General features: G+C 45.2%; 2 protein-coding genes and 1 long non-coding RNA gene across 3 annotated transcripts; 1 reads left to right on the top strand and 2 right to left on the bottom strand.

The window, feature by feature from the left end:
- Window positions 1-7,493, top strand: LOC149281172 (uncharacterized). Its single transcript, XR_016278068.1, has 3 exons — window positions 1-107; window positions 6,974-7,096; window positions 7,428-7,493. It is a non-coding gene; the product is annotated as an uncharacterized LOC149281172 (long non-coding RNA).
- A 3,671-nt stretch (window positions 7,494-11,164) lies between these two features.
- Window positions 11,165-17,647, bottom strand: LOC149281171 (coiled-coil-helix-coiled-coil-helix domain-containing protein 2-like). The gene is made up of 4 exons (XM_089499646.1): window positions 17,510-17,647; window positions 13,496-13,715; window positions 11,813-11,963; window positions 11,165-11,443 (listed from the first exon to the last, which is right to left on the bottom strand). Exons 1-4 carry the CDS (start codon window positions 17,551-17,553, stop codon window positions 11,424-11,426), a joined length of 435 nt encoding a protein of 144 aa, XP_089355772.1. The 5' UTR covers window positions 17,554-17,647; the 3' UTR covers window positions 11,165-11,423.
- A 1,778-nt stretch (window positions 17,648-19,425) lies between these two features.
- Window positions 19,426-25,432, bottom strand: LOC149281170 (phosphatidylethanolamine-binding protein 1-like). The gene is made up of 4 exons (XM_089499654.1): window positions 25,226-25,432; window positions 23,155-23,264; window positions 22,439-22,539; window positions 19,426-21,385 (listed from the first exon to the last, which is right to left on the bottom strand). Exons 1-4 carry the CDS (start codon window positions 25,358-25,360, stop codon window positions 21,168-21,170), a joined length of 564 nt encoding a protein of 187 aa, XP_089355780.1. The 5' UTR covers window positions 25,361-25,432; the 3' UTR covers window positions 19,426-21,167.
- Window positions 25,433-25,700: the final 268 nt, after the last annotated feature.

Raw genomic sequence — 25,700 nt, 5'->3', positions numbered from 1 at the left:
TTCAAGACTGTTCATTGTGGCCTTTCAACAATACACCAAGCTCAACTTGTAGCAAAAGCAAGCAGAGGGCGGGAGGAAGGACACAGCATATACAGCCTGAATACAAGGTAAGGCGGACACGGGTCCAGAAGTAAAACAAAGGTTTTGGCTCACCTTGTCTCCCATGACGAGTGTAGGGAGTTCAAAAGTTATTAAATTTTTTATGCCATTCAAATATTTCTATCCTATACTCTCACAGGGCAGCGTACGACACAAACAATTTTAAATACTTCCAGATTAAAACCATCAGTAATTGAAACAAGATGAAAACATACGGACTGGCAGTTAAAGCAACATTGCCGCAATTTAAAACCATGTAAATGTACACTTGGAGATAAATTGGTTCCCAAAGGCTTTAATTTAAAAAGCCATGTTTTGGCTTGGCACCAGAAGGAAACCAGCATTGGCAGCTCCTCAAGGCAGTCCTCACAACTTTGCTGAGTTTGTTGTAGACCTGTGCCTGCTGCCACCAGTTCCTTGTGGCTCTGCCACTTGGCACAGTTGGTGAAGCCTCAGCAGAGCTGGGTAGAGGATATGGAGGCAATGGTGGCAAATACAAGGGAGGAGGCGATTCAGCTCTCCCCTTGGCATAGCTGAGCCTTCACCAAGCATGCTAGGTCGGGTACGCGTAGGGTTGACAGAGTGAAAATTGGAGAGGGCTCCTTTCCATTTAATGTGGTGGTCGCCAAACTTTTGTGGGCTACTTCCCCCTTTCCACTTGGGCAATAACCCTAGCACTCCCCAACACGTTTATTATTATTATTATTATTATTATTATTATTATTATTATTATTAACTGTACTGTTCTATTGCAAATTCAAAACATCCAATATTGGTTGCTGCTCCCAACAGTTGGCCACTGAGTGTATAGTAAGTAACTCAGGCACTTTGCAAATGCGTTTCTCTCTGGATTTTTCTTTTGCTAACAAACGCCTTCCATTTCATTGGTTTGCGGGGCGCAACATTACAACCCTGTTTGTAGTCTGGGCTTTGACCTCTTCATCAACTCAAGCTCTTGTAGATTAATCTTCGAAGAACCTCTTGCACCCTTAAGTTGTATCATACTTCTTTTGCACCCCTGCATCTCTGAAATAATGCAAGAAAACAACCGTTTCCAAATGTAAATTAGATCTTTGCCCAGTAGCCACGCAGAGACTAAACTGCATCTGCTCCTAAGGAAACAGAAACTCCATCTCTGTCTGCATTCCCAGGCGCAGCGTGAACTTTCGACCCAATTGTATACTCTAATTGCTGGAACCAGCAGGATTAATTTCCACGACCTACTTTCTACGTCTTTAAGCTACTACAGAGAGATACTGCCTGTTCTTGGCGAATTGGAGGATCTGCTGAAAGCCCATATTGAAATGTGCCCGTACTGAAGCAAAGCATGTGTCTTCTGCTTGGCTTCCTTTCAAAAATCGTCCTATTGCTCAGTGTGGAAGATCATGAGATGCTGCTACCAAGGATCTTTTCATCCCTCAGTCACACCATTCCTGTTTTTTTCTTGCTAGCATCAAAAGTATCAGGCCAAAGGGCCCCAAGAGTATTTCAATTTCTCTCCCGCTAGCATTGGAATGTACCAACAGATCTGACTGTTCAAATGGGGAGATTTGAGGTAGATTTTGAGCAGTGCTGGAAAGTATGTCCAAAGAGCTTACTGACTCCAACAGTGCAGTGGGAAGGAGGGTCCTATTGAATAGAACTGCCAGTGACATCAATATTGATACATAGTAGGTTGTCCACATCAGTGTGTATTACATGTGGCTGCTGATGTGCAGCCTTCCCAGTTATTGATGGGGCAGAGCTATGACATACTGCACAGGTACAGTTCTAGCAGTTTGATACCATTGTATCTCCCATTGCTCCACTCTATGGAATTATTCATTCTATTCTTTGCCTTTCTCCCAGCATGGGAACCAAGGTGGCTTATAACATAGATTAAAACAAAGTACGCTCCTCCCTCCCCATTCGCGGACTAGGAGTCCACGGTTTTGGTCCTTCGCGGACAGCAAGGAAAGAGGGACAAAATGGCGGACCGCCATTATAACTAATGGGCTTGAATATCTGCAATATTTCTGATACGCATGGGGGTCCGGAACAGATCCCTCACAAATTGGGAGGGATAAGTGTACATCCAAAAGTCTAATAATAATTTTTTAAATTACATAAGTAATCCTAGTGAAGTCTAGAGCATACGAAAAGCCAAAGATTGGGAACCACTGCTTCACTCTACTTACCTGAAGTAAGCATTAAAGTAACATGGTGTCCCTTATATAAAAGGGAGGTCCAATTGTAATAGGTTTCTGGTCTGGGTCTGTCATGTTGCTCTGTGACAGGCTAACCACCTGTGTTGCTCTGAATGCAACTGTTCTTCTTGTCCTTTCCTCTTTTCCTTTGTGAGACATCCCTTCCTTTGATTTTGCTGACTCCCGTGCCAAGCTCAAATTGCTAACAGCTGATTAAATGGCATAATTTCTATGCAATGATCCTGAGGCTTTGGGAAATAGGGAAGAAAGAGAAACATGACCTGACCTGCTTAACCTTGTCTGACCCGGCCTCCCTCCTTTTATTCTCCGTGACACTCTTTAATGGAATCTGTCAGAAAAAAGCAGCACTTGGGGAGGCGCATGGGATGCAATCAGTCGACATGCTTCAGCGTCTAATTTCAGTGAAGTGTTTCTGGAGAGAAATATTCTAGCCCTCTTCAGAATAGCTATGTCCACATCATTTCGAAGCTGCTTTGCAGGCAAGGCCAAGAAAGAATTTGCAAGGAAGAGGGACAAAAGCAAGATAAGAAAACATTGGCGAGACGAGGCCGTTTGCAAAACAGCCGGAATTCAGTGTCAGAATTCAGCTGGGTATTTTAATTGCTGCTTTTGCTCTGCAGGCGTGTTTCTTTGATGGCCTTTATCCTGCACAATGCGAAGGTAATGTTTGAACTTACAATAGTAATATAGAAGTCAAATAAAACAAGAATGGATATAGGCTGTAATTAATCAAGAGTACTTTGGTTGGAAGATGATGAGAAAACATTTGGTGGCTGAAAAATTGAGGTTATGCTTATATGTGGATTTGAAAGTCTAGGTTATTCCAGGGCTCTGCTGTAATAGAGAAAGGGGGGGGGGGGGAACTAACATTGTCTTTGGGGTGAAACACACAAGCCACATAAAGCGGTTTCAAACCGCTTTGAAGGTGGGGTGTTTAGATGACGCACATAGAAACCAAATTGAAGCTGTGCTCCGGGGCTAAAAAACAGAACAAAAAGAAGCCAGAAAATGCACACCTTCGACTGTGCATATAAACGCCCCAATGCCAGAGCGCTTCCGAAGGAGCAATCTATCCTAACCTTAAAGCTGCATATAAATGCACCAGTGCAGGTGCGCATTAAAAATGGATGGATGGAGCCACTGTACCCAAGCATTTGGGGTGGCGATGCAAAAAACTGAAAGTGTGGCACCTCCAATGGATGTAATTGCAACATGCACAAAGTGGACAGTCCAAGAAGGGCCATGGAGTGAAGGAGAGTTGAAGGGGGGGGGGCTCCATGATTGTGACTTACCAGTGTTTTACTGGGCACACCAGTGTCCCAATGTGAACAAAGAAGAAACTTGCCAAGAAAACCCTATAATAGGACTGCTGGAGATCAGAAATGACTTGAAGGCACACAACAACAAGTCAAATGGAAAATCAGAGATATTGTCAAGCTGTGGATGGTTGAATTTGTGGGTGCAGGGTCCGTGGCTATGACTGTATTCTGAACAGAATGCAATGAGCCGAGTCCAAGATTTCCTACATGAGGAGAGGCTTGACGTCTTCCTATTTTCAGGTGCCAGATCTTCTTGGATAGCCATGCTGTTGTTTTTCCAAAACGACAGACATGGGCAGGCCGTTCTCTTGGAAGAGGGAGATGAAATTAACATTCAATTTGCTGCTGGATTTCCACCAGCAGGTTGTTGACACTTATTTTCTTCTCTGCATCATCACCATCATCTGCAGTTTATCATTTCCGATCAATCTATCACTGTATTTCTTGCTTTGCTCTTGATCCTTATGCAGATAACTGACTTTGGGAGATGTCAGAAGGAGAAAACACTTCCCACTCTATAATGAGAATTCCAGGAGACAAATATCTTCTTCGATGTTGCTGTCAGGCAAGTACAGGTTGGGTCTCGGGTGTTCCAGGAACATATTGATCTGAACACCCCTTTGCCTTCTCCCAGCCTGCGGTCCTCTGCAATAATTTATGCACATGCAATATCACGTTTAATAAGGCCGAATGTTTTTTTAAAGGGTGGGTGGCCCAGTGCAGTTCCCGCTGGCTCTGGGAACCGCTCAGCCCCAGCCCTCCATTTAGACATACTTTGGTAGCAATTGGGGCTCAACCGCTATGTGTGAGACCATTCAGGCATAAAAACATACATTCTGAACAATTGATTCGTGGTAGATTTAGCAAAGAAGCCAAAACCCCAAATTAAACCACTGCATGGAAGTGCTTCTTTTTGTTCAGAGAAGACGAAAAAACACATTATAGGTATTCTAAAGTATTCTTGGTTTAAAAAACAGGAGCTCTAATGAGAATAATGGTCTGTTTCATTTTTGTTTTGCCCCCGTTGGTTTGTTTTATTAAAAGATTTCAACTGCTGTCAGCCCTCCATATCCACAGATTCTTTATCTGCGGATTCAACTGTCCACAGCTTGAAAATATTCCTAATTCCCCAAAGCAAACCTTGATGTTGCCACTCTATATCAGGGACACCATTTGACAATCCCGTTGTATATAATGGGACGTGAGCTTCCATGGATTTTGTTATCCATGGCAGGTCCTGGAACCAAACCCCGGCAGATAGCAAGGGCCCACAGTAAAGGCTTGTGGTGGTGGTTTTCTTGCAACTTTAGGATTCCTCATAACATGCTCTTGCTAGTTTTTCTTGGACCCAGTTATGGCTACAAAGCCATAAAGCTTATATTGGGTACAGTTTATTGATGCATAACTTATACTCGGGACAAGAGGTCACTGTCAGGACAGAAAATAGAAAAACAGAATGGTTTCCAATTCTCGAGGGGGAGGGTCAGGCAAGGCTGCAGTGAAGAAATCTGATAGGAGGCAAATCAACTCATTTGAAAGTGTGGTGCTGGAGCTCTGGTGCCACAACAAACTACGGTTCCCAGGATTCCACGGCACTGAGCCGTGGCAGTTAAAGTGGGGTCAGACCAGATTATTTCTGCAGTGTGGATGCAGCCTTGGCGGGGTCTCCTCCTTAGGGCCACCGTGTCGAAGCTGACTTGGCAGCAATGAACAATCACACTTTATTTGGAAAAATGGAGCCATCTATCAAGCAGTTGCCATGCAAAAGTTCATTATACATAGGTTTTGTTATATATATATAATATATATATATATGTATATTAATAAATGTCAGATCATAAAATGGCCGATTTGGAAGGTACCCCAAGGGTCACCTAGCTCTCATCCCACCTTGGCTGGGTTACTCTATGGAGGATGCGGCTGTACCATTTTGTTCTGCACTGCCACCTAGTGGTTGCAGTGTGATAGGCCACTGAACTACATTTATTTAATGTCCCAATTTAGTGTCTTAATTCACTGCAAATGCTTTGCAGGCATACAAGGCCATTAATATATACGCCAAAGCAGATCTATGCAGCACTAAAACAAATAAACATCCTATCTAAGTCACTTGACTTCCTAGACTTCCAGCAAGTTTTTGTTTCTTTCGTTTTCCAGTTTAGAGGCCCCATGGTGAACTGCCACATTTTCAGGCATAGAGAGAGATCTTGTCGCCTCTTTGAGACTACCTGAAAGAAAGAAGTTGGCAGCAGGAGCTTTCCTAAGCTTGAGCCTCCTTCCTCAGATGCGTTTGGAAGTAGACTCAAGTCTTGGAAAGCTCCTGCTGCCAACTCCTGTCTTTTACTGAGTCTCAAAGGTGCAACAAGATCTCTCTACATACTGATTCTGCAGACTAACACGGCTATAACTTTGAATTCTACCACTATGAGAAACACCAAATTTAGCTGAATGGAGTGGAAATCCATCAACCTCTTCAAGGACCAAACACATCTGAGGAAGTAGATTGAAGTCTATGAAAGCTCTTGCTACCAACTTCTTCCCTTTGGCGAGTCTCAAAGGTGCGACAAGATCTCTCTACAGACTGATCCTAGACTAACACGGCTATAGCTTTGAATTCCACATTTTCAGGCCCATCCCCAAAAGGAGCACTGCAAGAACAAAAAGACCAGTCCAGTCTGCCTTCCATATCCAGATTTTCTTTTTTATCCACAGATTCAGGCAGCCACAGTTTGCAAACATCTTAAAAGTATATAAATTCCCAAAAGTGAACCCATCTTACTGTGCCATTGTATTTAATGGGACTTGAGTATCCATGGATTTTAGTATCCATGGGGGGTCCTAGAACCAAAATCCAGTAAATACCAAGGGCCCACTGTACCTTCACTGGTACATACTAGAGTCTACAATGGGTGCCCTCTGCAATCTTGGAAGAAACCCGCCATTTAGATGTGGGTTGTACCCACATTATAGGATGGGCATACGAACCCTCCATACCCACAGATTGGTTCAGAGGTTTGCCCTTGCCTTCCTCTGAGGCTGAGAGCATGTGACTTGCCCAAGGCCACCCAGTGAGTTTCCATAGCCAAGTGGGGAATCGAAGCTTTGCTCTAGTGCTTCAACCAACTACCATTCCTAGAATTCCATATCATTGAGCCATTGCAGTTAAAGTAAGGTCAAACCAGATTATTTCTGCAATGTGGACGCAACCCAAGTTTGTGTCTATCTACTTTGTTCACCTTGGTGCCCAAACAGAGCCGGGTATCAAACAGTCTCATAAGATGCGGAAGCTTCTTGTTTGCATTTGAGCTTCATTCCAGAAATGACTTGCTTCTGTTTTGTTCCTCTCAGGTTTGGTCGGCCTTGTGGAGTTGTCGCAGGGCCCAGTGGCTCTAAAAAATATCCATCTGCCGTTTAGTCATGCCTGCTAAATGAAGATGAATCGCTGGAGGAATTAGCTGTGACACAGGGATGGTGAGCAAAATATTTGTCAGTCACTTGCAGTGAGCTAAAGCTGGTCTTGGATCGCTGGCAGATCTCCCCCCAAAGCACTCTGTTTGGGGATTCGAATGACACACCAGGATGTTATCCGCATCCTTAATGAATAATTACCAATGATAATCTAAAACGGCTATAAATACATTAATGACAGAGGTGGCCATGGCAACCGCAGAAAGTGCCAATGTTTACAACCCAGCCGTATAAATTCCCAGCCATTATATAAGATGGTTGGGATACGCAAATACTTTTTTTCCACACCGAAGTGCAAAAATGTTTCTATAGTAACTGATGTTCTTCAAAACAGCCATCCAGGAAAACTTGGGGTGTTTAAAAGAGAGAGGGAGAAACAATCAAAGAAAAAGAGTATCAGATGTGTTCCGATCCCAGCTTGGAAAAATGGAGATAAGTATATATATTAATTGCAATTACAATTCCAAAGTCCCCCAAAGTAGTTCCCTCCAGTTATATGTTTAAAGTAACCATTGCCTTGTTATTTAAAAGTGACTTAAAATGAGTGACCTGTACGCTAGAAAAGATTGAAGTTTCCGCATGCTGCGGGGATGATGCTCCAGGCACGGTCCTGCCATGCTTAACTGCCGTGCTTGAGCATATGTGTAACAATGCGGGACGATGGGTTATATCATTCACAGCCAGGAATAATGAGCAGACGATGTGAGGAAGATGTATGACCTGCACTTTGCCACAGTTGTCCTTGCAAAGAAATGTAGTTTGGTCTTGCAGGGAGGAAGAAGGAAAGGTAAGACCCGGGAAGACCATAGGAGAACTTACACATCTGTAAGATGCCAGCAAAATTCAGGCGTGTGCGTTTTGTCATTTGTTCATTGTGACCTCTGAAAATCAGCAATGTCTAATTGAGTCTCCAGCTATATATAATTTGTTTTATAATTGCATTGCAGTCATTGAAAACCAGCTTCCTGAACACAGTGTTCTCAGACAGGAATAGAACAGATAATATTGCTGCTGGAGTGGCTTTAGAGACCATCTTATCAAAATGGCCACAGTACTATTTGATGCAGTTTGGGTTGGTTTGGCGCTGCGTGTGTCAAACTGGTCAGTTAAAAATAGGCTTGCTCTTGCCATTTTGTCTCAACATTTTTGTCTTAATAAAGGGTAGCATCTGTGAAACCTACTGGGAGGCCTTGAGTAAGTCACACTCTCTCAGCCTCAGGGGAAGGCAACAGCAAACCTCCGCCGAACAAATCTTGCCAAGAAAACCCCACGCTAGCTTTCCCCTCTCACTATAAGTCGGAAATGACTTGAATGCACACAACGACCACAAAGGTGTAAGTGGGAATTTGGTTGGTTTGGTCTATTAGAAATTTACCATTCTGTGCTGTTTGGCACAAGACAGATATTTTTGTGGGATGTCTCACTATCAGCTGGCTGTATTTTGTCTATGCTGTGCAATGCACAAAATGGCAACTGGGTGGCACTGTTGTCATTGCCATGTGTAGTTTAGAGGGGAAAGCAGGAGTTGACGCTACTGCGAGGAATTCACTTTCTCTATGGAAGGAGTGGGAAAGAATTTACAGTATTTCGAATCCCATTTTCTCAGCAAAACTATTTTGCACCCCGTTCCACCCCAGATACCTTGGGTGACAAAGCACACTGGGCCTCAGAAATGTGCAGCACTTGAGAAACTGCAGAAATGAACACGTACCAAAGAACGCATGCATGATGTGAAAGGCTATAAATGCACACAGCTGGGGGGGAAAAACAGCACACTATGCTTTGGGGGAAAAGCACCCCAAAATGCTTTTGTGAGGAACTATGTGTAAAAAAATATCTTCAGAGAGGGTTTACCATTGCCATCCTCTAAGGCTGAGAGAGTGTGACTTGCCCAAGGCCACCCAGTGTGTTTCCATGGCTCAGCTGGGATTTGAACCCAGCTGTCCAGAGTCATAGTCCAATGCTCAAACCACTACACCACACTTGCTCTCCCTGTTGTCCTATAGTTCTTACCTCTTTTAGTGCAGCTTTGAAAAAGGTACCCACATTTATACCTGTCATATTATTTGAGCCACAAAGCTTGAAGAAATTGAAAATAGAAGCAACACATTACTAATTAAATAAGCTTGCCCACAAACATAGATTTCAGGACATTGAAAGGGGCCCATCACCTTGTTGAATCTGCCAACTAACCACTAGCATTCCAAGAAAAGAAACTTTTCTTCCTGAGTCAGTATCAGTAACTGACTGGCTGCATCTGTTTCTAGCAACCCAAGCCTCCTCTAATTTAATCTCCAAGCACCGCATGAGCACCAGCGAACTCAACCCAATGTGAATGACCTTCAGCATCTTATGTAAGCTGCTAAGATCTAAAATAAGACAGACAAGAAGTCGGGTAATTGCATCGATCACATTTCCATTCCCGATGAATTCTGATTCTGTCCCTGCAACACTGGTGTTATAGAAACTACAGCTCGTCCTTTTGTACTGTCAATTTTATAAGGACATTTGCCACCAACTGATTAAACACAAACACGCATACACACTCTTTTAACTAAATTTCTGGGACACTCTGATGTTTTCTATTTGTTGGATAATCAGAACCAAATTGTTATACGATGGACCTTTCGCATCCACAGGGATTTGGTTCCAAGACCCCTTGCGAATACCAAAATCCAGGGATGCTCAAATCCCATTAAATACAAAGGCATGGTAACATGGTGTCCCTTGTATAAAAATCCCCAAGTCAAGGTTAGTCTTTTGGAATTTATTTTTTTAAGATGGTTGAATCTGTGGATAAAGAGTCTGTGGATATGGAGGGCCGCAAAGGAGCAAACATCTGCTGCATTATGTATAAGATAAGTCTTCAAATGGTTAACAGTCATCGATGTTAGAGATGACCAAGGTTAACTTTGTTCCTTGTTTTAATTACTGTACTTGTTTTTATCTTGGGAAATGACCAAAATAAATTGTTGTTGTTGACTTCTTAATCCAGATATCCAGACTCCGCCAGACCACTGTGACCAATTCAAGACATTTGGCTGCTTCAGGGGAAGAGCAAAGTGCTCTTCCTTCTCTTCCATGCCCCAAAGCTGCCCGCTCTATCAACCGTGGCAACGGGACACGATCCTCCAATACACCTGAAGATAGCAGCCTACCTTTGGGAATCCAGTGCAGGTTTATTAGGGCACAGCTTCCTCCTCCAGCATCTGCTGCCTGTGTGAAAATGTCTATTAAAGGTAATTCTCATCCTGAAAGCAAATTCTTAATCTGAGCCTGATTCTGGATCTTGTTCCTTAATTCCACCAGGGATTTATTTTGCAACTAATTCTCAAGGAAATACATACTGCTTCCAGAAACCTGAGGTTTGCTCATTGCTGACTTAGAGGCACACTGGAGGAAAAGCAAGCCCTGACTCTGTATGTTTCATTTTGATCTTTTGCTGAGCTCTGCAGGCAGGCTTGCTGAATTTTGGGCAGCTAAGCACTACAAACCCTGACAAGTCCAAAGAGGCTAAAGAGCTATCCGCAGTGTCACCAATAATGTTTAGGACAGCTGGAAAAAGATGGAAACAGTGGCCAAGGAAGCAGTGGTGGTCAACAGTGGGCCTCCAACCAGGACATGATCCTCAGAGGATACCAAATGAGGACAACTTCTTGCAATCTCCCAACTAGTATGGCCACTGATGCTGCAATCCAAAAAGTAACTTTCAAGCTCTGATCTGTGTGAATACTTCCACCCATCACGAGTTTACACCAATTTACTTTTAAAGTTTTTAAAAGCAGATGTAACTTGCAAGCTAAAGAGCGCTTGTCTCTGCCCATATCAATTGGTCGGTCCCAGTAACCAGCAGTAGAACCCTAAGCCTGTTTGCTCCAAAGTAGGAGCTCTACTGTACCCAGTAAGTCTTACACTTTAGTAAATAAGGTTGGCTGTAGGGCCACCAGGGCTTGGGAAAGTGGCCCCAGTGGTTGGGGGATGCGGTGAGTTGTAATAAAAAAGGGGAACTTTTCCAAGCTCTGGTGCACGCATGCATATTTAATCAATGGAAACATACAAGCACGTTCTAGATTAAAATAAACCATCTCCTTTTATTTTACATTACTCTGTAAGAGGTCAGTTGAGATCTGGATCCTAAGAGCTCCGTGACTACAGATTTCGACCTGAGGTCTCCTCCCTTAATACCTACAGCTGAGAATGGCACTAAAAAGATTTGATCAAGCTGGTCAGATCCTTTCTCATCCACTGGTCACTTGCCCTTCCAGTCTTTTCAAGTTTATGGCTCCTTTCCACATTCCTCTGATCTTAGTGCATTGGTACGAAATTGTCTTCACAAGAGGGAAGCAACACCTGCAGAGAAGGAAAGACAGGCTCATTCTCAACACACAAGAAGACATTATTGTCTACCATTGACCACAGGAATGGGCTAAGAGGCAGAACACCTGACTTTCACACCAAATGTCCCAGGTTCAATCCCTAGCATCTTCAGGCAAGGTTAGAAAAGACCCTCATCTTTAAGTTTGTAGACCAGGAACAGACAACCTGTTTTCTGTCAGAGACCACATCTCCTCTAGGTAATGTTCTGGGGCCATATGGCGATGGCGGACAGAGCCAAAGGAGAGCCTTTCTCAACTATTGCATCCCACGTATGCCTCTTCACTGCCCTACCACCCAACTGCGGGTAAGTTTATGAAGTGCTTCCCCCATGTCAAAACTCACCATTACTATACTTGCACTGCTTCAGGGCCTCATTAAAGCCCTCACACAGGGTCAAGTCACTCTGGTTTGTAGCACAGTCAAGGAATTGCTTCATCTCATAGTGGCAGGGTCCATACTGGGGTTGCTGATAGGCTGGCTGCTGCCTAGGCTCCTAGGAAAAGGAAACATCAGCTTAAGTGATGCCAGGCAGAGCTGGCACAATTATTTCAATACAGGGAGTTGTACTGTGTCAGAACAGACTCAAGAGTTCATGTAGCCTCTTCTCACCCAACCTTTCCAACTGTTGTGGTTTACAGTGACCAGGATGGTGAGAGGTGTAGTCCAAAACATATGTTTTTACTTGAAATTTATTTTGTAAGCTGCTTTGAGTCCCGATTCTGGGGGGAAACTAAGGTATAAATACCAATACAGAACACTGCTAAATTCAACTCAAGACAGAGACAGAGCTGGCACGATACCCTCTCTTGGATGGTTATGTAAGACATCAAGTCAACCACAATGGAGCATCTTTTGGGAAGCAATGCCATTCATTTCTAGGTTGGTGGTGCAAATTTTGTAGGCAAATGCCCTCTGACTGTGATGCCAGCCTGCTGAAGCAACAACAGCCCTACTGTACTAATCAAAGCCATTGCTAAATGGTGTTTCATCCATTTCTACTTTTAGCTGGCTCTCTAGGCAGAGTTCACTGCAGGACTCAGCTGCAGTAAAAGAAAACCAAACTCCCTGCTTCTATAAAGACTCAACTACCTGCTATGTGTAATACTATTATTATAGATTTTCCAGATTGCTTTACCTTTAAAAACAGCAGACTTGACCAGAGGACATATGAGTCTGTGTACCTTAACCCTCCTCCTGCAGGCCTCGTGTAGCTTGAACTCAAGCTCACTCTGCATGCAAAGAGAATTTTTCCATGTTGGGGAGGAGATGATGTTGGACTACAGCTGCATCATTCCTCACAGCTGGCTAAAGCGGCCAGCAGTCCAACAGCATCTAGATGTTCCCCATCCTTGAACTAACCGATGACATTCAAAAATGTATTAATAAAAATAACTAGTGCTATTATTTGTATAGCCTGCCTTTCCCCCAAAACTGGGACACACGGCGCTTCCAAAAATTAAAACAAATACAAATAAATACACATCCTGGGACATGCAAGACGTTGCAGCTAAAATGTGATTAATCTATGGAACTCAATCCATTTTTGAAACCAAACCATTAAATATCAAAGAAGATCACTCAAAACTGAGCCTTTGCTGTTCCTCCTGGGTTGAATTTTAGAATCTATGATGCCTGAGGGGAGGATTTATCCTCTTGCATGGTGCTTGACAAAATACATATGGATAATAAATATGAATAGTAATTAACTAATAAGAAATCTATGGTCCAAAACACACTGCAGAAATAATCCAGTTGGAGACCGCTTGAACTGCCTTGGCTCAATGCTGGGGAAGCCTGGAAGTTGTAGTTCTGTGAGACATTTAGCCTTCTTTGTCAGAGCGGCTAGTGCCATAATAAACTACAATTTCTAGGATTCCCTAACACTGAGCCAGGGCAGTTCAAGCAGTCTCAAACTGGATTATTTCTGCAGTGTGTTTTGGACCTACATTACATTTACTCACGAGACTAGCAGTTGTCCTCCCACTCCGAACACATATATACACAGTTGAGCAATGACAGCTATACCTGAGCTGGGCTGCTAGCTGGTTTTGCTGGCTCTGAGCTTCCACTAAATGCCCCAGTCAGAGCGCTGCCAACCACATGCCCCACGGCAGAGCCAACAGCCACTCCTGCTGCAGTAGTAGCCATTTGGGCCATCAATCCAGGCTGCTGGGGCTGACCTGGGGTAGCCACCGCAGATGGAGGAGGATGAGCTGGTGGGTGGGCATGAGATGGAGCTGGACTGCTGCAAAAGAGAGAACATTTGAAAGGCAGTTGCACATATGTAAAGGCACAACAGGGCTCATACTTTCAAACCTGCAGGGGTAAAGAACCTTTACTCCTTCCAGATCTTTTTGATTTCCATATCTACAACTTCTGACCATAGCTATCCTGGCTCAGGTTCCTGAGAGTTGAAGTACCGGGGAAAGGAGAATTTCTTATGCTAGCTTTGTTGCTGTGTGCCAGCAAGTCATTTCTGACTTACGGCAACCCTATGGCAAATCTATCAGGGTTTTTGCTTCGCAAGATTTGTTCAGAGGTGGTTTGCCATTGCTTTCCCTTGAGGCTGAGAGGATGCAACTTGCCTCAGGTCACCCAGTGGGTTTCGTGGCCAAGTTGGGAATCGAACCCTGGTCTCCAGAGTTGTAGCCCAAAGTTCAAACTGCTAGGCCACGCAAAAAGTTCAAACACAAAAATGAGCAACAGATAGCATAAAATCAATATTGATGGTCACAGAGGACACCATAACACCCACATATGAAAAAATAAACCACCCACAAACATCATTTTCTGCCTCCAAATCCAAGATGCCAAATGTTTCCTCAGGTCGTGGGAGTTTATACAATCCCCATGGTTATATAAGTTAATAAAAAGAAACCACATTTCTGTAAAGAAGTCTGTGTGTGCATTCAGTTCTTTAATATTCTTGTGTTAGTTTTTCCAGTACATGTACAGAAGGATCTCTGACTTTCGTGTACTATTTGTTAGCATTTCAACGAACACCAGTTTTCCAATGATAAGCAATTAACTGCCAAGCTTCTCATAATAAAACTGTAATGAGATCTTTCTGAGATAAATTAGCATTTGGTTCAGAAAAAAATACAATAAAATAAAGATCAAGCAAGGTGGGATCTTTATTTAATAATAATATTACCTAACGCCAGAAAGTTTTCTTTCCAAAATAGGGAAAAGGTCACACAGTTCCACCACATATGAAAGTAACATTGATGCTGCCACCAGAGGCGATTTTCTAGAGTCTTCTGCTTCCTGCATGTGAGCCTTCACTGAATCCAGGAAAATCCCCTTTGCGGCCGAGTTTGCACATGCATTTTGGCCATGGGTCCGTTGTTAAATGGATTACATGGCTTGAATCTGATTTGACCAAAAATAAGAAACGCGCTTAAATGTTTCGGAGAATTAAGTGATCATTTTGGGAAGCTACACCCAAGAGTCCACTTAGAAGAGAAGAAGAAAAGGACATGGAGAACAGGTTTTGGGGGGGAAACAGGACGATGTGGCCTCTTTTTAACTATTGGGAACTTGCAATTTTTCAATCTATGTCTTTGGATTCATGGTTTTTCAAGCTGTATTGAAGAAACACATTTAATAAATATATTTGGAACAAGCTGGGCTATTCTACACCTGTCAGAGAAAATTCTCAGGCTGGAGGCGATTCTTGATGAATAGCTAATAAGGATAAGAAATAGCATTTTACAAAGTCAAAGTGGTGTAGTGGTTAGGGACCCAGGCTCTTTGAATCAGCATCTGAGTTGTGTAACATAAAGATCCGGATTTTGTTGCTGCTGCTGCTGTATGCCTTTAAGTCGTTTCCGACTTAAGGCAACCCTAAGGTGAACTTATCCTAGGGTTTTCTTGGCAAGTTTGGTTCACAGGAGGTTTGGCATTGCCTTCTCCTGAGGCTGAGAGGGTATGACTTGCCCAAGGTGGGTTTCATTGCCGAGTTAGGAATCGAACCCTGGTCTCCAGAGTCCTACTCCAAAACTCAAGCCACTATGCCAGAGTCTCCAGAAATTTATTCTCAAGCATTTTATGCTGCGCAAGTCCTGTGAGCCTTTGCCAGCCTAACCAATGGTGAAGAATGCTGGGAGGTACAGAAACACACTTTGCCCACCTCTGCTTCAATCAGATGTAAGTTTCTATGCCAGGAGAGCAGCTGGGCAAGCTTACGATAAAATCCACCTGCCTCAGTCTCTACCCTCCCTGCTCCAACAGCTTTGGCAAAGGCCACAGCTCTGTGACAAATGTGTTTCGTACCCAAAACCTCAGTTAGATCCTTGGCATTTCCAGTTGGGGGGGGGAGATCCTCCAAGGTCTCTGCCAGGGAATTGACTTCCCGGGTTTTTTTTCCCCCGCTGGACCACTGAGACTGGTCAGCAGCAAGCAAGGTACATTTACAAACACAATCTTCTATTGCTTTACAACTCATCAGGGACAGAGTCCCCTTTCTTGCCAAACATGTTTAGCAAAGGCTGGCTGAACCTGTGCGTCACCTTGAGATGGCCAGCCGTCCTTGGCGCATCCAAGACAGAAGGAACAGGACCAAATCTCTTCACGTGTAGCACTAGGATACCAGTCCTAAATCTTTGTTTGAATTTCCCCCCCAGCATCCTCAAAGAATCGGAGAGGCACACAAAAGCCTTTTACAGGATTTGGAGGTCCAAAACACACTGCAGAGTTTGCTTGAACTGGTCTGGCTCAATGCTAGGCAATACTGTCGAACCACTCTTACTGTCAGGAAGGTCCTCCTAATGTTGAGCTGGAATCTCTTTTCCTGGAGCTTGCATCCATTGCTCCATTGGGTCTTGTTCTCTGGAGCTGCAGAAAACAAGCTTGCTCCCTCCTCAATATGACATCCCTTCAAATATTGAAACAGGGCTCTCATATCACCTCTTAACCTTCTCTTCTCCAGGCTAAACAGACCCAATTCCCAAAGTCTCTCCACATAGGGCTTTATGGTTTCCAGACCCTTCTCCGGTTTGGTTGCTCCAGCTTCTCAACATCTTCTGGAGCCCAGAACTGGACACAATATTCCAGGTGAGGCCTCGAATGTCCTGTCCTCCATTTTGTGGTGCCTTGTCCTTGGCGGTGAGGACACCTGGTCACCTTGGGCAAGTCACATGCTCTCAGCCCCCCGGAAAACCCCAATGGAGACCTGTGGGGTAGTGGTTTGAGCACTGGACTTTGCAGACCGTCTGAGCTCCCAAGCCTTGGGTGAGTCACACTCTCTCAGCCTCAGGGGAAGGCAAAGGCCACCCCCTCAGAGAGAGGCCCTGTGGTGTAGCGGTTGGAGCATTGGCCTCTGGAGGCCAGGGTTCAAATGCCCTGCAAAGCCACTGGGTGGACCGGGACCAAGGCCAGGATGACCAGGCGTCCTCCATTTCAACCTTCTGCCCAGGAGGAGTCCCACGCAGGCCTCCATGTTGAGCAGGACTAAGTGACACGAATATGTATTTCTACCAGTGTTTTTAACTTGTTGGTGGGAATGTCCTCCATTTCGGGGCACCTCGACAGCAAGGACAAGCCACACTCTCTCAGCCCCAGGAAAAACAAAAACCCTAATAGAGCCGGCGTGGAGCACTGGACTTTGCAGACCAGGGTTTGAGTCATGGCAACCCACTGGGTGACCTTGGGCAAGTCACACTCTCTCGGCCTCAGAGCAAACCCTGGGGCAGAGAGGCAGTGTGGTGGAGTGGTTTCAGCGCTGGACTTGGCAAACCAGGGTTCAAATCTCAGCTCAGTCATGGCACCCTACTAGGTGACCTTGAGCCAGTCACACTCTCTCAGCCCCAGAAAAATAAACCCTAGCTCACAAATGACTCGGAAGCACAGAAGCACAACAATAAAACACAAAGAATACTCTGAAAAGGCCGCCCTAAAGAGGAGAGTGCCCCTGAGCATGTACAGAGAGATTTCCCTTCCCTCTCAGTTGGAGACAAGAGCTGGGAGGAGTCTTTTCTAGACTGAGGGAGGCAAGGCTGAGGCTGAGAGAGTGTGACCCGGGAGTGTTCCTGCTCCTACCTGGCCGGAGTCCGGGCTCCGACACTTCGGCTGCCCCGGGGCATGACGACAGCAACGGCGGCGCTCTCCTCACCGACCGAAGGCCAAACCGACTCTCCTTGAGCTCCAGCGCTGCGTCGTTAATTTCAAGGAGAGACGCCACGTGACCTCCGGTCCAATCAGAGCGCCGCCTCTGCGCAGGCGCAGGAAGGGAAGCCGCAGCCTTCTCTCGCCGTCGGTGACCCTCGCTCTTGGCCCAGTTGGTTGCCCTAGACTTCAGCTCCCACAATCCCAAACCATTGGCCAAGGCGGCGGAGGCTTCTGGGAGCTGAAGTCCTAAACAACTGGAGGGCCAGAGTTTGGACACTGCTGCCCTAGAGCTAAGAACTTGTAGAGCGACTGCAACTTTTGAGCCCGCTTTCACTGCCTCGTGTGTCTCTGGCCTGTTGTGAACAGACATCCCAAGGCTTGGCAAGGACCTCTCTTCCGATGTTCATAGCTCTATGGTCTCCGCAGACTTCCGCTTTCTAGAGCTTTCCGGAAGCTGGGAGTCTCGACGGAGGCTTTTATAGAGGTCTATAGAGGGGCGATTATTGTGACTACAGATGGACACTTGCGGTCACTTTGGGAGCCTAGTCCAGAGTGGGCAAAATGGCAGCTGAGGGAGAGGCGGGAAAATAGTAATAAACTATGTTATTTTTATTATTATTATTATTATTATTAATAATAATAATATGGGATAGTGATTTGCAAAGAACTGGTAGGTCTCCCCAAAGACTGTTTCTGTTGCCCTTGGTCCTTTCAGATTCCTCCTCTCTTGCCAAACAGAAGAGACAACTTGTCTCTACTAGAAGTCCCCAAAGTGGTAATGCATCTTTTAAACAGATCACAGATCCCCTCATTATTCAACATTAGAAACCCACGTTTCTAAGATCTAATTCACACTGCAGGATTAATGCAGTTTGACACTGCTTTAACCATCAAAGCTCCATCCTACGGAATCCTGGGATTTGGAATGTGTCATGGCACCAGAGCTCCTTGGCAGAGGCTAAATGTCTCATGCAACTACAAATCCCAGAATGCCATGGAATGGAGCCGTGGCAGTTCAAGAGGTGTCAAACTGCATTTGTTCTGCACTGCAGATGCAGCCTAGGTCAGTGGACATCTGGCCACTTTGGGCTTTTTGGGCAGAAGACTCACCAGGTATTCAGGGTGCTCAACTGGGATGAGGAAGATTCTCCACAGAGCCAGGAAACACACCGTTTAAGTATGAGCCACTGACTCGGTCTCATTGTGACCAACCTCACAGGGTTGTTTTGAGGATAAAGCGGGGAGATGAAGAGCCACGTAAGCTGCCTTGAGCCCATGAAAGGAAAGGTGGGGTATAAATGCAATTAATAAGCAAATATGACCCTACCTCCTCTCCATTGAGGCCCCCTTGTCGTGGGGGAGAGGCTAGCGCACTCTAATGATGTTGTGAGCTATGCTGGTGGTGGTATGATAGCCTCCCATGCCAGACAGGTCACAACCGAAGGGTCTGACCAAGAGCACCAAAGGGCAGGATGGGCTCTCTAGCCTTATGGCAACCATCCTAGGAGAAGGAAAACTCTAATCCCAAACCCGGGCAGATGGTGCTCATCTAACCCTGCAAGGTCAACCATCTCAGAGAAGGAAACTCTAATCAAACCTATGACCCGAGAACCTCGCTGCCACTGTCCATGCTTGTCAAGGCCTCAGCAGTTGAACCTCTGGTTTAAAGGGTGAGGCCAGTTCTGTGCACGCTGCGCTCCACCAGAAAAATCCATTGCACAGGCTCGAAGGATAGAAAACGTGGGATGAGTCCTTCCTGAATCTTCGTTCGCAAAGTAAAGCCAGAGAGAGAGAGAGAGAGAGAGATGACCCTACCAAGGAACAGCAATAAATGCAAAACACAACTCTCAATTCTAAAGGTTTAATTGAAAGTTCCAAACAGAAACAAGAGCAGGCACACATCTTCCCTTAACTTCTGCCTCCAGCTATAAGCGTGGAGGGAGGGGACAAGAATCCAACACTGTTAAAGAAAGGGCTTCTCTAACAATCCAATAACAAGGTTCTAACAGGATGTGGGAACTCTAAAATCTTGTTGAAACATGGAGGCAATCAAAGAGAAGATGAACCGAAACAGAGAAAAAATGAGAGGCAAGCATATCAAACCAGCAACTCTACTCCTGTCTAATAGGATGATCACCACTGAACAGATTTTCTGGAAGGCTCTTTGGGAAAGCACTACTCTACCCAAGGAGACCACCTAGCTTGGACCTTCTGTTATCTCAAGGATGGGGAATGTATGGCTGCCCAGATGTTAAACTGCAACTCCCAGCAATCCCTTGGCTAGGACTGAGTTGCAGTACAATAAAAACTGGACAACAAGAGGTTCCCCACCCTTATTGAGCCTGACCATCAGTCTGAAATAAGAGAGATACTAGGTGACTCCTAGAGATGCTGTGTGCCGGTAAAGACAAAATGGAGAAGTCACACAATTACAGTCGTGACCCAAAACACTGTGTCTATTTCATATACTGCCTCTGTGGTGTGGTTAGTGAGACTACATTCGGTTCCCTTACTTGGTCTCCGTGTCTCACTAGTAACAGAAAGGTATAGCACATTGGTTGGACACATGGGTAATTCCCAAATTAGCTAACCTGAATATATTGAGAACAAATACTGACACATCTGTGTATTACCAAAGTGGCATAAGAGGCAATTGTGGGTAAAGCAGCTTTGTGGCATGGTGTCCCACCAGTTTCAAAGGAACATTTTTTTCTCTCTCCAAGAAAAGGGCCCCCCAATCTTAGCTTTAATCCTCAAATTTAAAAGGGAGGAAACTGGTGTTTGGAAGTTTAGATTACAAACAAACAACATAGACAGAAATTCCAGTTTGAGAAAATGCCACTTCTCCAAATTGCATTTGCAGTGCCTGCTGGAAATTCAAAGCAGGAGGATACTAGACTGTTCCAAGAAGGTGTCTCTTTCATTACAGGGCTGACTAACTTGTAAATATTTGGATGTTTGACATACGTTTTGCAAAGAGTGGAAAGCAGGAAGCAGGGGACTACCCCTCCTTTCTTTGCATTTCATGGAGTGTTGAAAAATTCCATGGCAGGTCCACCTAGCACCTCCCTGATGCTCAGCACATTTAAATCCACAATAGAGCATAGTTCTGATGGGAAACTAAATACACCAGCAAAACAGAAGGATCTCAGGGACAGCCAATAAGCTTTGTGCCTCCATTCACATGTTTACCTTCAATCCTGCAAGAGTCCAAATACACCCCCAATACTTTCAGAGCCTGTGAGCAAAGTTGTGAAAGGGAAGTTTGCTACAGCCCTTCCTCAAAGGCAAGCCAACATGTCGCCCTCCACAGGCTGCTGGGCTGCAGCTCCCATCCAGCTTAGCCGATGCTGAGGAATGATGCAGTCCATCAACATGTGGAGGACCACACAGACACATCTCGTTATAACGGATTAAATGAATAGATTTGTGATGGCCACATTACCAATCAGCCAAGGAAAGTGAAAGGACATGCCCCCATGCAAGCACCAGGAGCAGTCTGGGATCTCAACTATTGTTCCAGTAATTTATATAACACTACACGGAAGGGATGGTATAGGAGAACAGGGATTGGAACAGGACAAAAGCTTTACTTTCCAGATAATTGCTCATAGATCTTTGGCACATAGTCATCCCACTCGGCCTGGTAGCATGTGCCCGCCACGGGAGCTGACAGCTTATACTTCTTGCGGAAATAAGCCACTTTGAAATTGCTGCGTTGATCTGCAGAACGGTTGCCGAGGATGGGCTCGTCGCATGTCAGTTGCTGGGGCTGTTCATACACCAGCCACACATAGCGATGAAGCCCTATCAGACAAGAAAGCAGAATAAAATCCATTTGCACATTCCAATGTAACCAGGCAATTCAAAACCATCTTCAGCCATCTCCAAACTTATCTTAAGAAGAGTATGCTCTTTGTGTTCACTATAAAATGTATACGGAGGGTGCTACAGCAGGTGAGTACCCACTAGATGATTTGGACAACAGCTCCTATCATCCTTCACCACTGGCCATGATGACTAGAACTCATGGGGGTTGCAGTTTCATCTCTTTGGAGGGAAACATTGCAGGACAGGCTGTCATACAGCATCCAAGACTGTTGCAAACAGGCCACTAATACTTGTAACCAGTCATCTGAACCAGTGTGGCCAGATGAAAGCAAGAAAGATATCCAGATCCCTTCTTGTCTTTCTCTTAGGTTCTACACTAGTCATACTTCTTCCCCAAGAAGTTAGATGTTGTTCTTTCTTTGTCCTAGAAGGAGGCAACCACAGACCTGTGCTACTTGCATGCAGACCTGTGCTCGAGAAAGCCAGCTCTGGGGTTTTTGTAAACAATATCAAGATTTCTTTTCTGATCTAACCCTGAATAAATTTCTAGCAAAAAAATGAAAGGCAGGTTTCCCTTTTCTAATTACCATCTCCCAGAGCATTTATTTTCTTTCAACAGATACAATCCCAGCACCAAACCACGGTTGTCTGGTACTATAAATACACTATATTTTATATAAAGCCAAAACACAATGGTAGGGCATAAACCACTGCTTAGGAGGCAGAACTGAGCCAAACTATGATTCACTGGAGCAGCCAATGAAGAAATAATTGACATGAACTTTTAAAAGCTTTCAAATTTTTAACTCCTTGATGCATAGGGTGAAGGCAATGGTGCAGAACACTGAAACTGAGCTGTTCTACTTGACCGTTTTCTTTTGCTTCTCATTTTGAGCATATTTTGACTGAAAGACCTGGGGTTTCTACCTGGAGAAGCAGCTCAACAGAGTCAGAGAGTGAACAAACATTCCTCCCAAGCGGTGTTCTGACCCTACTAAACAGCAAGCAAGGTAGTGACAGGTTACCTACCTGAACCTTTTGGAGGGGCAGACCCAATGTAGTCTGACAGGACACAACCACTGTTGATGTCATTCCCTTTCATGTTGGCCACCAGGAAGTGATGCCATTCCCTAAAGAAGAAAAAAATCTGCCTCAATTTTCCCAAATGAAATCTTGTAGTAACACTATGAACTAGACCAGTGATGGAGAACCTTTTATAGATCGAGTGCCCAAAATGCAACCCAGACCTCACTTATTTATTGCAAAATGCCACGTCCCTCTGGCTTTCTAGTAAGAAACTCTGGCAAACGCTGTGCTAGGCTGACAGCATGTGTGCCCACAGAGAGGCCTCTGAGTGCCACCTCTGGCACGCGTGCCATAGGTTCGCCACCGCTGAACTAGACGGAGATGTTCTAGGTGAAATTTGGACTGAGGCAGCCTTGACCGATAGAGACTCAAACACAGCTCAGAGTAAAAGACTGCACCAGCCAGTTACCAGTACCTGCACCAGAGGGCATCTATAAATATTTCTGCAAGCTAAAGCTGGTGCAGTTTTGTTTTTCTAGTATAGTTAACAAAGCCTTGAGGATCTTTAGACGCTGGCAGGCGCATTCTCGACTCTTTTGCCATGCTGTCAGTGCATGTGACACTCCTCACATGCAACATCTAGTTTTCTTACTGGATCAAGCACAGCATAGAAATTCTAGATGGTACCACATGATTCAAACCCTCCCTGCCTCCCTCACCTGAACTTGGGGTTTTTCCTGCTAGGTGCATCAGGGTCAGTAAGAACCAAAGAATAGAATTTCTCCGGGTTACAAGTTTCCCATCCAATGCTTGTCGGGCGATTCTTCACCTGCCAAAACAAAATGGCAAGGCATTCATTATTCACTGTATAAAGGGAAAAGACACAACTTTCTCCATCATCCAGAGAAAGGGATCAAGTTGCCCACTCCCTCCCCCAGCAGCTTTTGGTAGCTGCCCAAAGGGTCAGTACACTTGTCCCTCCATATTCGCAAATATGATTATTCATGGATTTGATTAATATGTTCTCTCTAGGAATCTCTAGGTCCTCCAGTGCAACTCTATGGTCAACTTTAACTAAATGTTGCACTGAAAGGCCTAGAGATTCCTAGAGAATACTCTACTACTAGGCCTTTGTAGCTCCTCTAGTGCAAATCTATGGTCAGTGTCTGCACTGGAGGACCTCGAGATTCCTGGAGAGGTGCCCCCTCAGGTAAAAACATGGTGTTTTTGGCCTGTTACAGACTGCCAAAATAAAGCTGCTTCGGGTCTCTTTGGAGATATGCTATTTAAATGATGCATGGGTCCTAAGAGTCCAGAGGTTGCACCAAAGCCACACTCAATTCCTAAGCACTGGAGTGCAGCTTTTGGTGCAGCTTCTGGATTCTTAGGATGCATGCATCATTTAAACAGCATACCTCCAAAGAGACCTGAAGCAGCTTTATTTTGGCAGTCTGTAACAGGCCTTTGTTGCTTATGTTTTTTCCATATTCACGGGGGTCCTGTGCCCCTAACCCTAGTGAATATGGAAGGACAAGTGTATTTGCAAACTGTCCCTTCCAAGGGCTTATCAGAGAGGGCCTCCTCCAGGGAAGTGTCCCACAGTTATACCTCCTCCTAAGCTGGTAAACCCCAGCTGCAGGCTTACCTAGAAGCTATATAAGCCAACACTGCAGTTTCCCACAACGTCCCAGAACAACACTATACTTTGATTTGGACTGTTTCTGTGGGATTTTTAAGACAGCAATTTGTAGAGCCCAGGGCTGTTGTTGGCACAGAGAGACCATTCCAGTTTCCTGGACTGTAACTGACCATGAAAAAACAAAAATCCCTGATCAAAGTGTTCTTCTGCACTGTCCTCACCGAACCTTTGAAAATGAGGATCTGGATGGAGGGGCTGCTAGGAAGGTTAAGGACACGCTTTAAGATAACAGCCTGCAAGTCAAAACATTGGGCTCAAAAGAAAAGAACCTTGAAAGTCAGTTTGAAAACCAAGTCTCTGAACCAATTTGAAAACCAAGCCCAAGGAGACCCAAACTCAGGGGATAGATTTCTGTGGGTTTGGGGGGCTCTGGGGCCATCTTCTAGAAGGGTTTATTCCTGACGTTTCGCCAGCAGCATCTGTGGATGGCATCTGCAGAGAAAGGTGTTCCTCTTCCCTATTTTTAATCTCAGCCACAACAACCCTGTTGGGCGGACCAGGCTGAGAGAGCAAAAGAGGAGGACTGTATTGGCCCAAGGAAACTGGGAGTCTCTCTCTCTGTTTATATATATATATATGTGTGTGTGTGTGTGTGTGTGTGTATGTATATATATATATATATATGGGTGGGGACATATATATGTGTGTATGTCTCTCTCTCTCATATATATATATACACACACACACACACATATACACATCTGGGTGGGTGCGCACACACACACATATATATATGTGTGTGTGCCTGTATGCATAAACTATATATATATATACACACACACACACGTGACTGTATGTACTTATATACTCTCTCTATTATATATATGTATATACTATAATATATGTGTGTGTGTGTGTCTATATATATATATAGACACACACACACACACACACACATCTATATATATATAAGGCATACAGGCACACACATATTCGAGAGCGAGCGAGAGCGAGAGCGAGCTGTGGTCGTGCTCTGCTTCTGGGGCCTGGGAAGGCGGCCTTCTTTGTGGCTGGGCTTCGGGGGCCCTCAGCGCCGCTTCCCCTCCCGGCCTCCTCCCCCTCCGCCGGGGGCCTCCCTCCTCCTCCTTCACCTGGCTGGGCGTGAGGACTTTGCCCAGTTCGTCCAGCTCCACCGGCCCATAGGAGACCTTGAGCGGCAGGCTGGGCTTCTCCTCCACCTCCGAAAGGCTCAGCGGCCCTCCCCAGGCCGACAGGTCCACCGGCATCGCCCCCAACAACGCAGACGCCTGAGCCCTCGCGCGCCAACAAGCCCCGAGGCCGCCGCTCTCGCTCTGTCACACTAGCGCTCAGTCTCAGGGCCAGGCGGGAGGAGAGCCTTTCCCCTGAGTGACAGCTCCCTCTCCCAATCCCAGGGACGCCACCCTTCTGCTCCGCGTTCTTATTGGCCCGCGTCAGGGGCGGGGTGGGGCCGCTGGCCCGCCAGCCTCGTTCAGGCTGGTTTCTGAGCGCCTGCAGAGGGCCGCCTCCGAAATGGAGCTGGGTTGGTTTCCGACGTGGGTTTTCACTCCTTAACCCTGTCCTTTGGGCCTGACAGAGAAAAGGACG

Source organism: Sceloporus occidentalis, unplaced genomic scaffold (assembly GCF_023333645.1).
Source record: "Sceloporus occidentalis isolate IW3139 unplaced genomic scaffold, rSceOcc1.0.p SCAF_138, whole genome shotgun sequence".
Lineage (NCBI taxonomy): Eukaryota > Metazoa > Chordata > Lepidosauria > Squamata > Phrynosomatidae > Sceloporus > Sceloporus occidentalis.
Note: the sequence above shows the minus strand (reverse complement) of the source record. Positions and strands in the feature narration are given on the sequence as shown.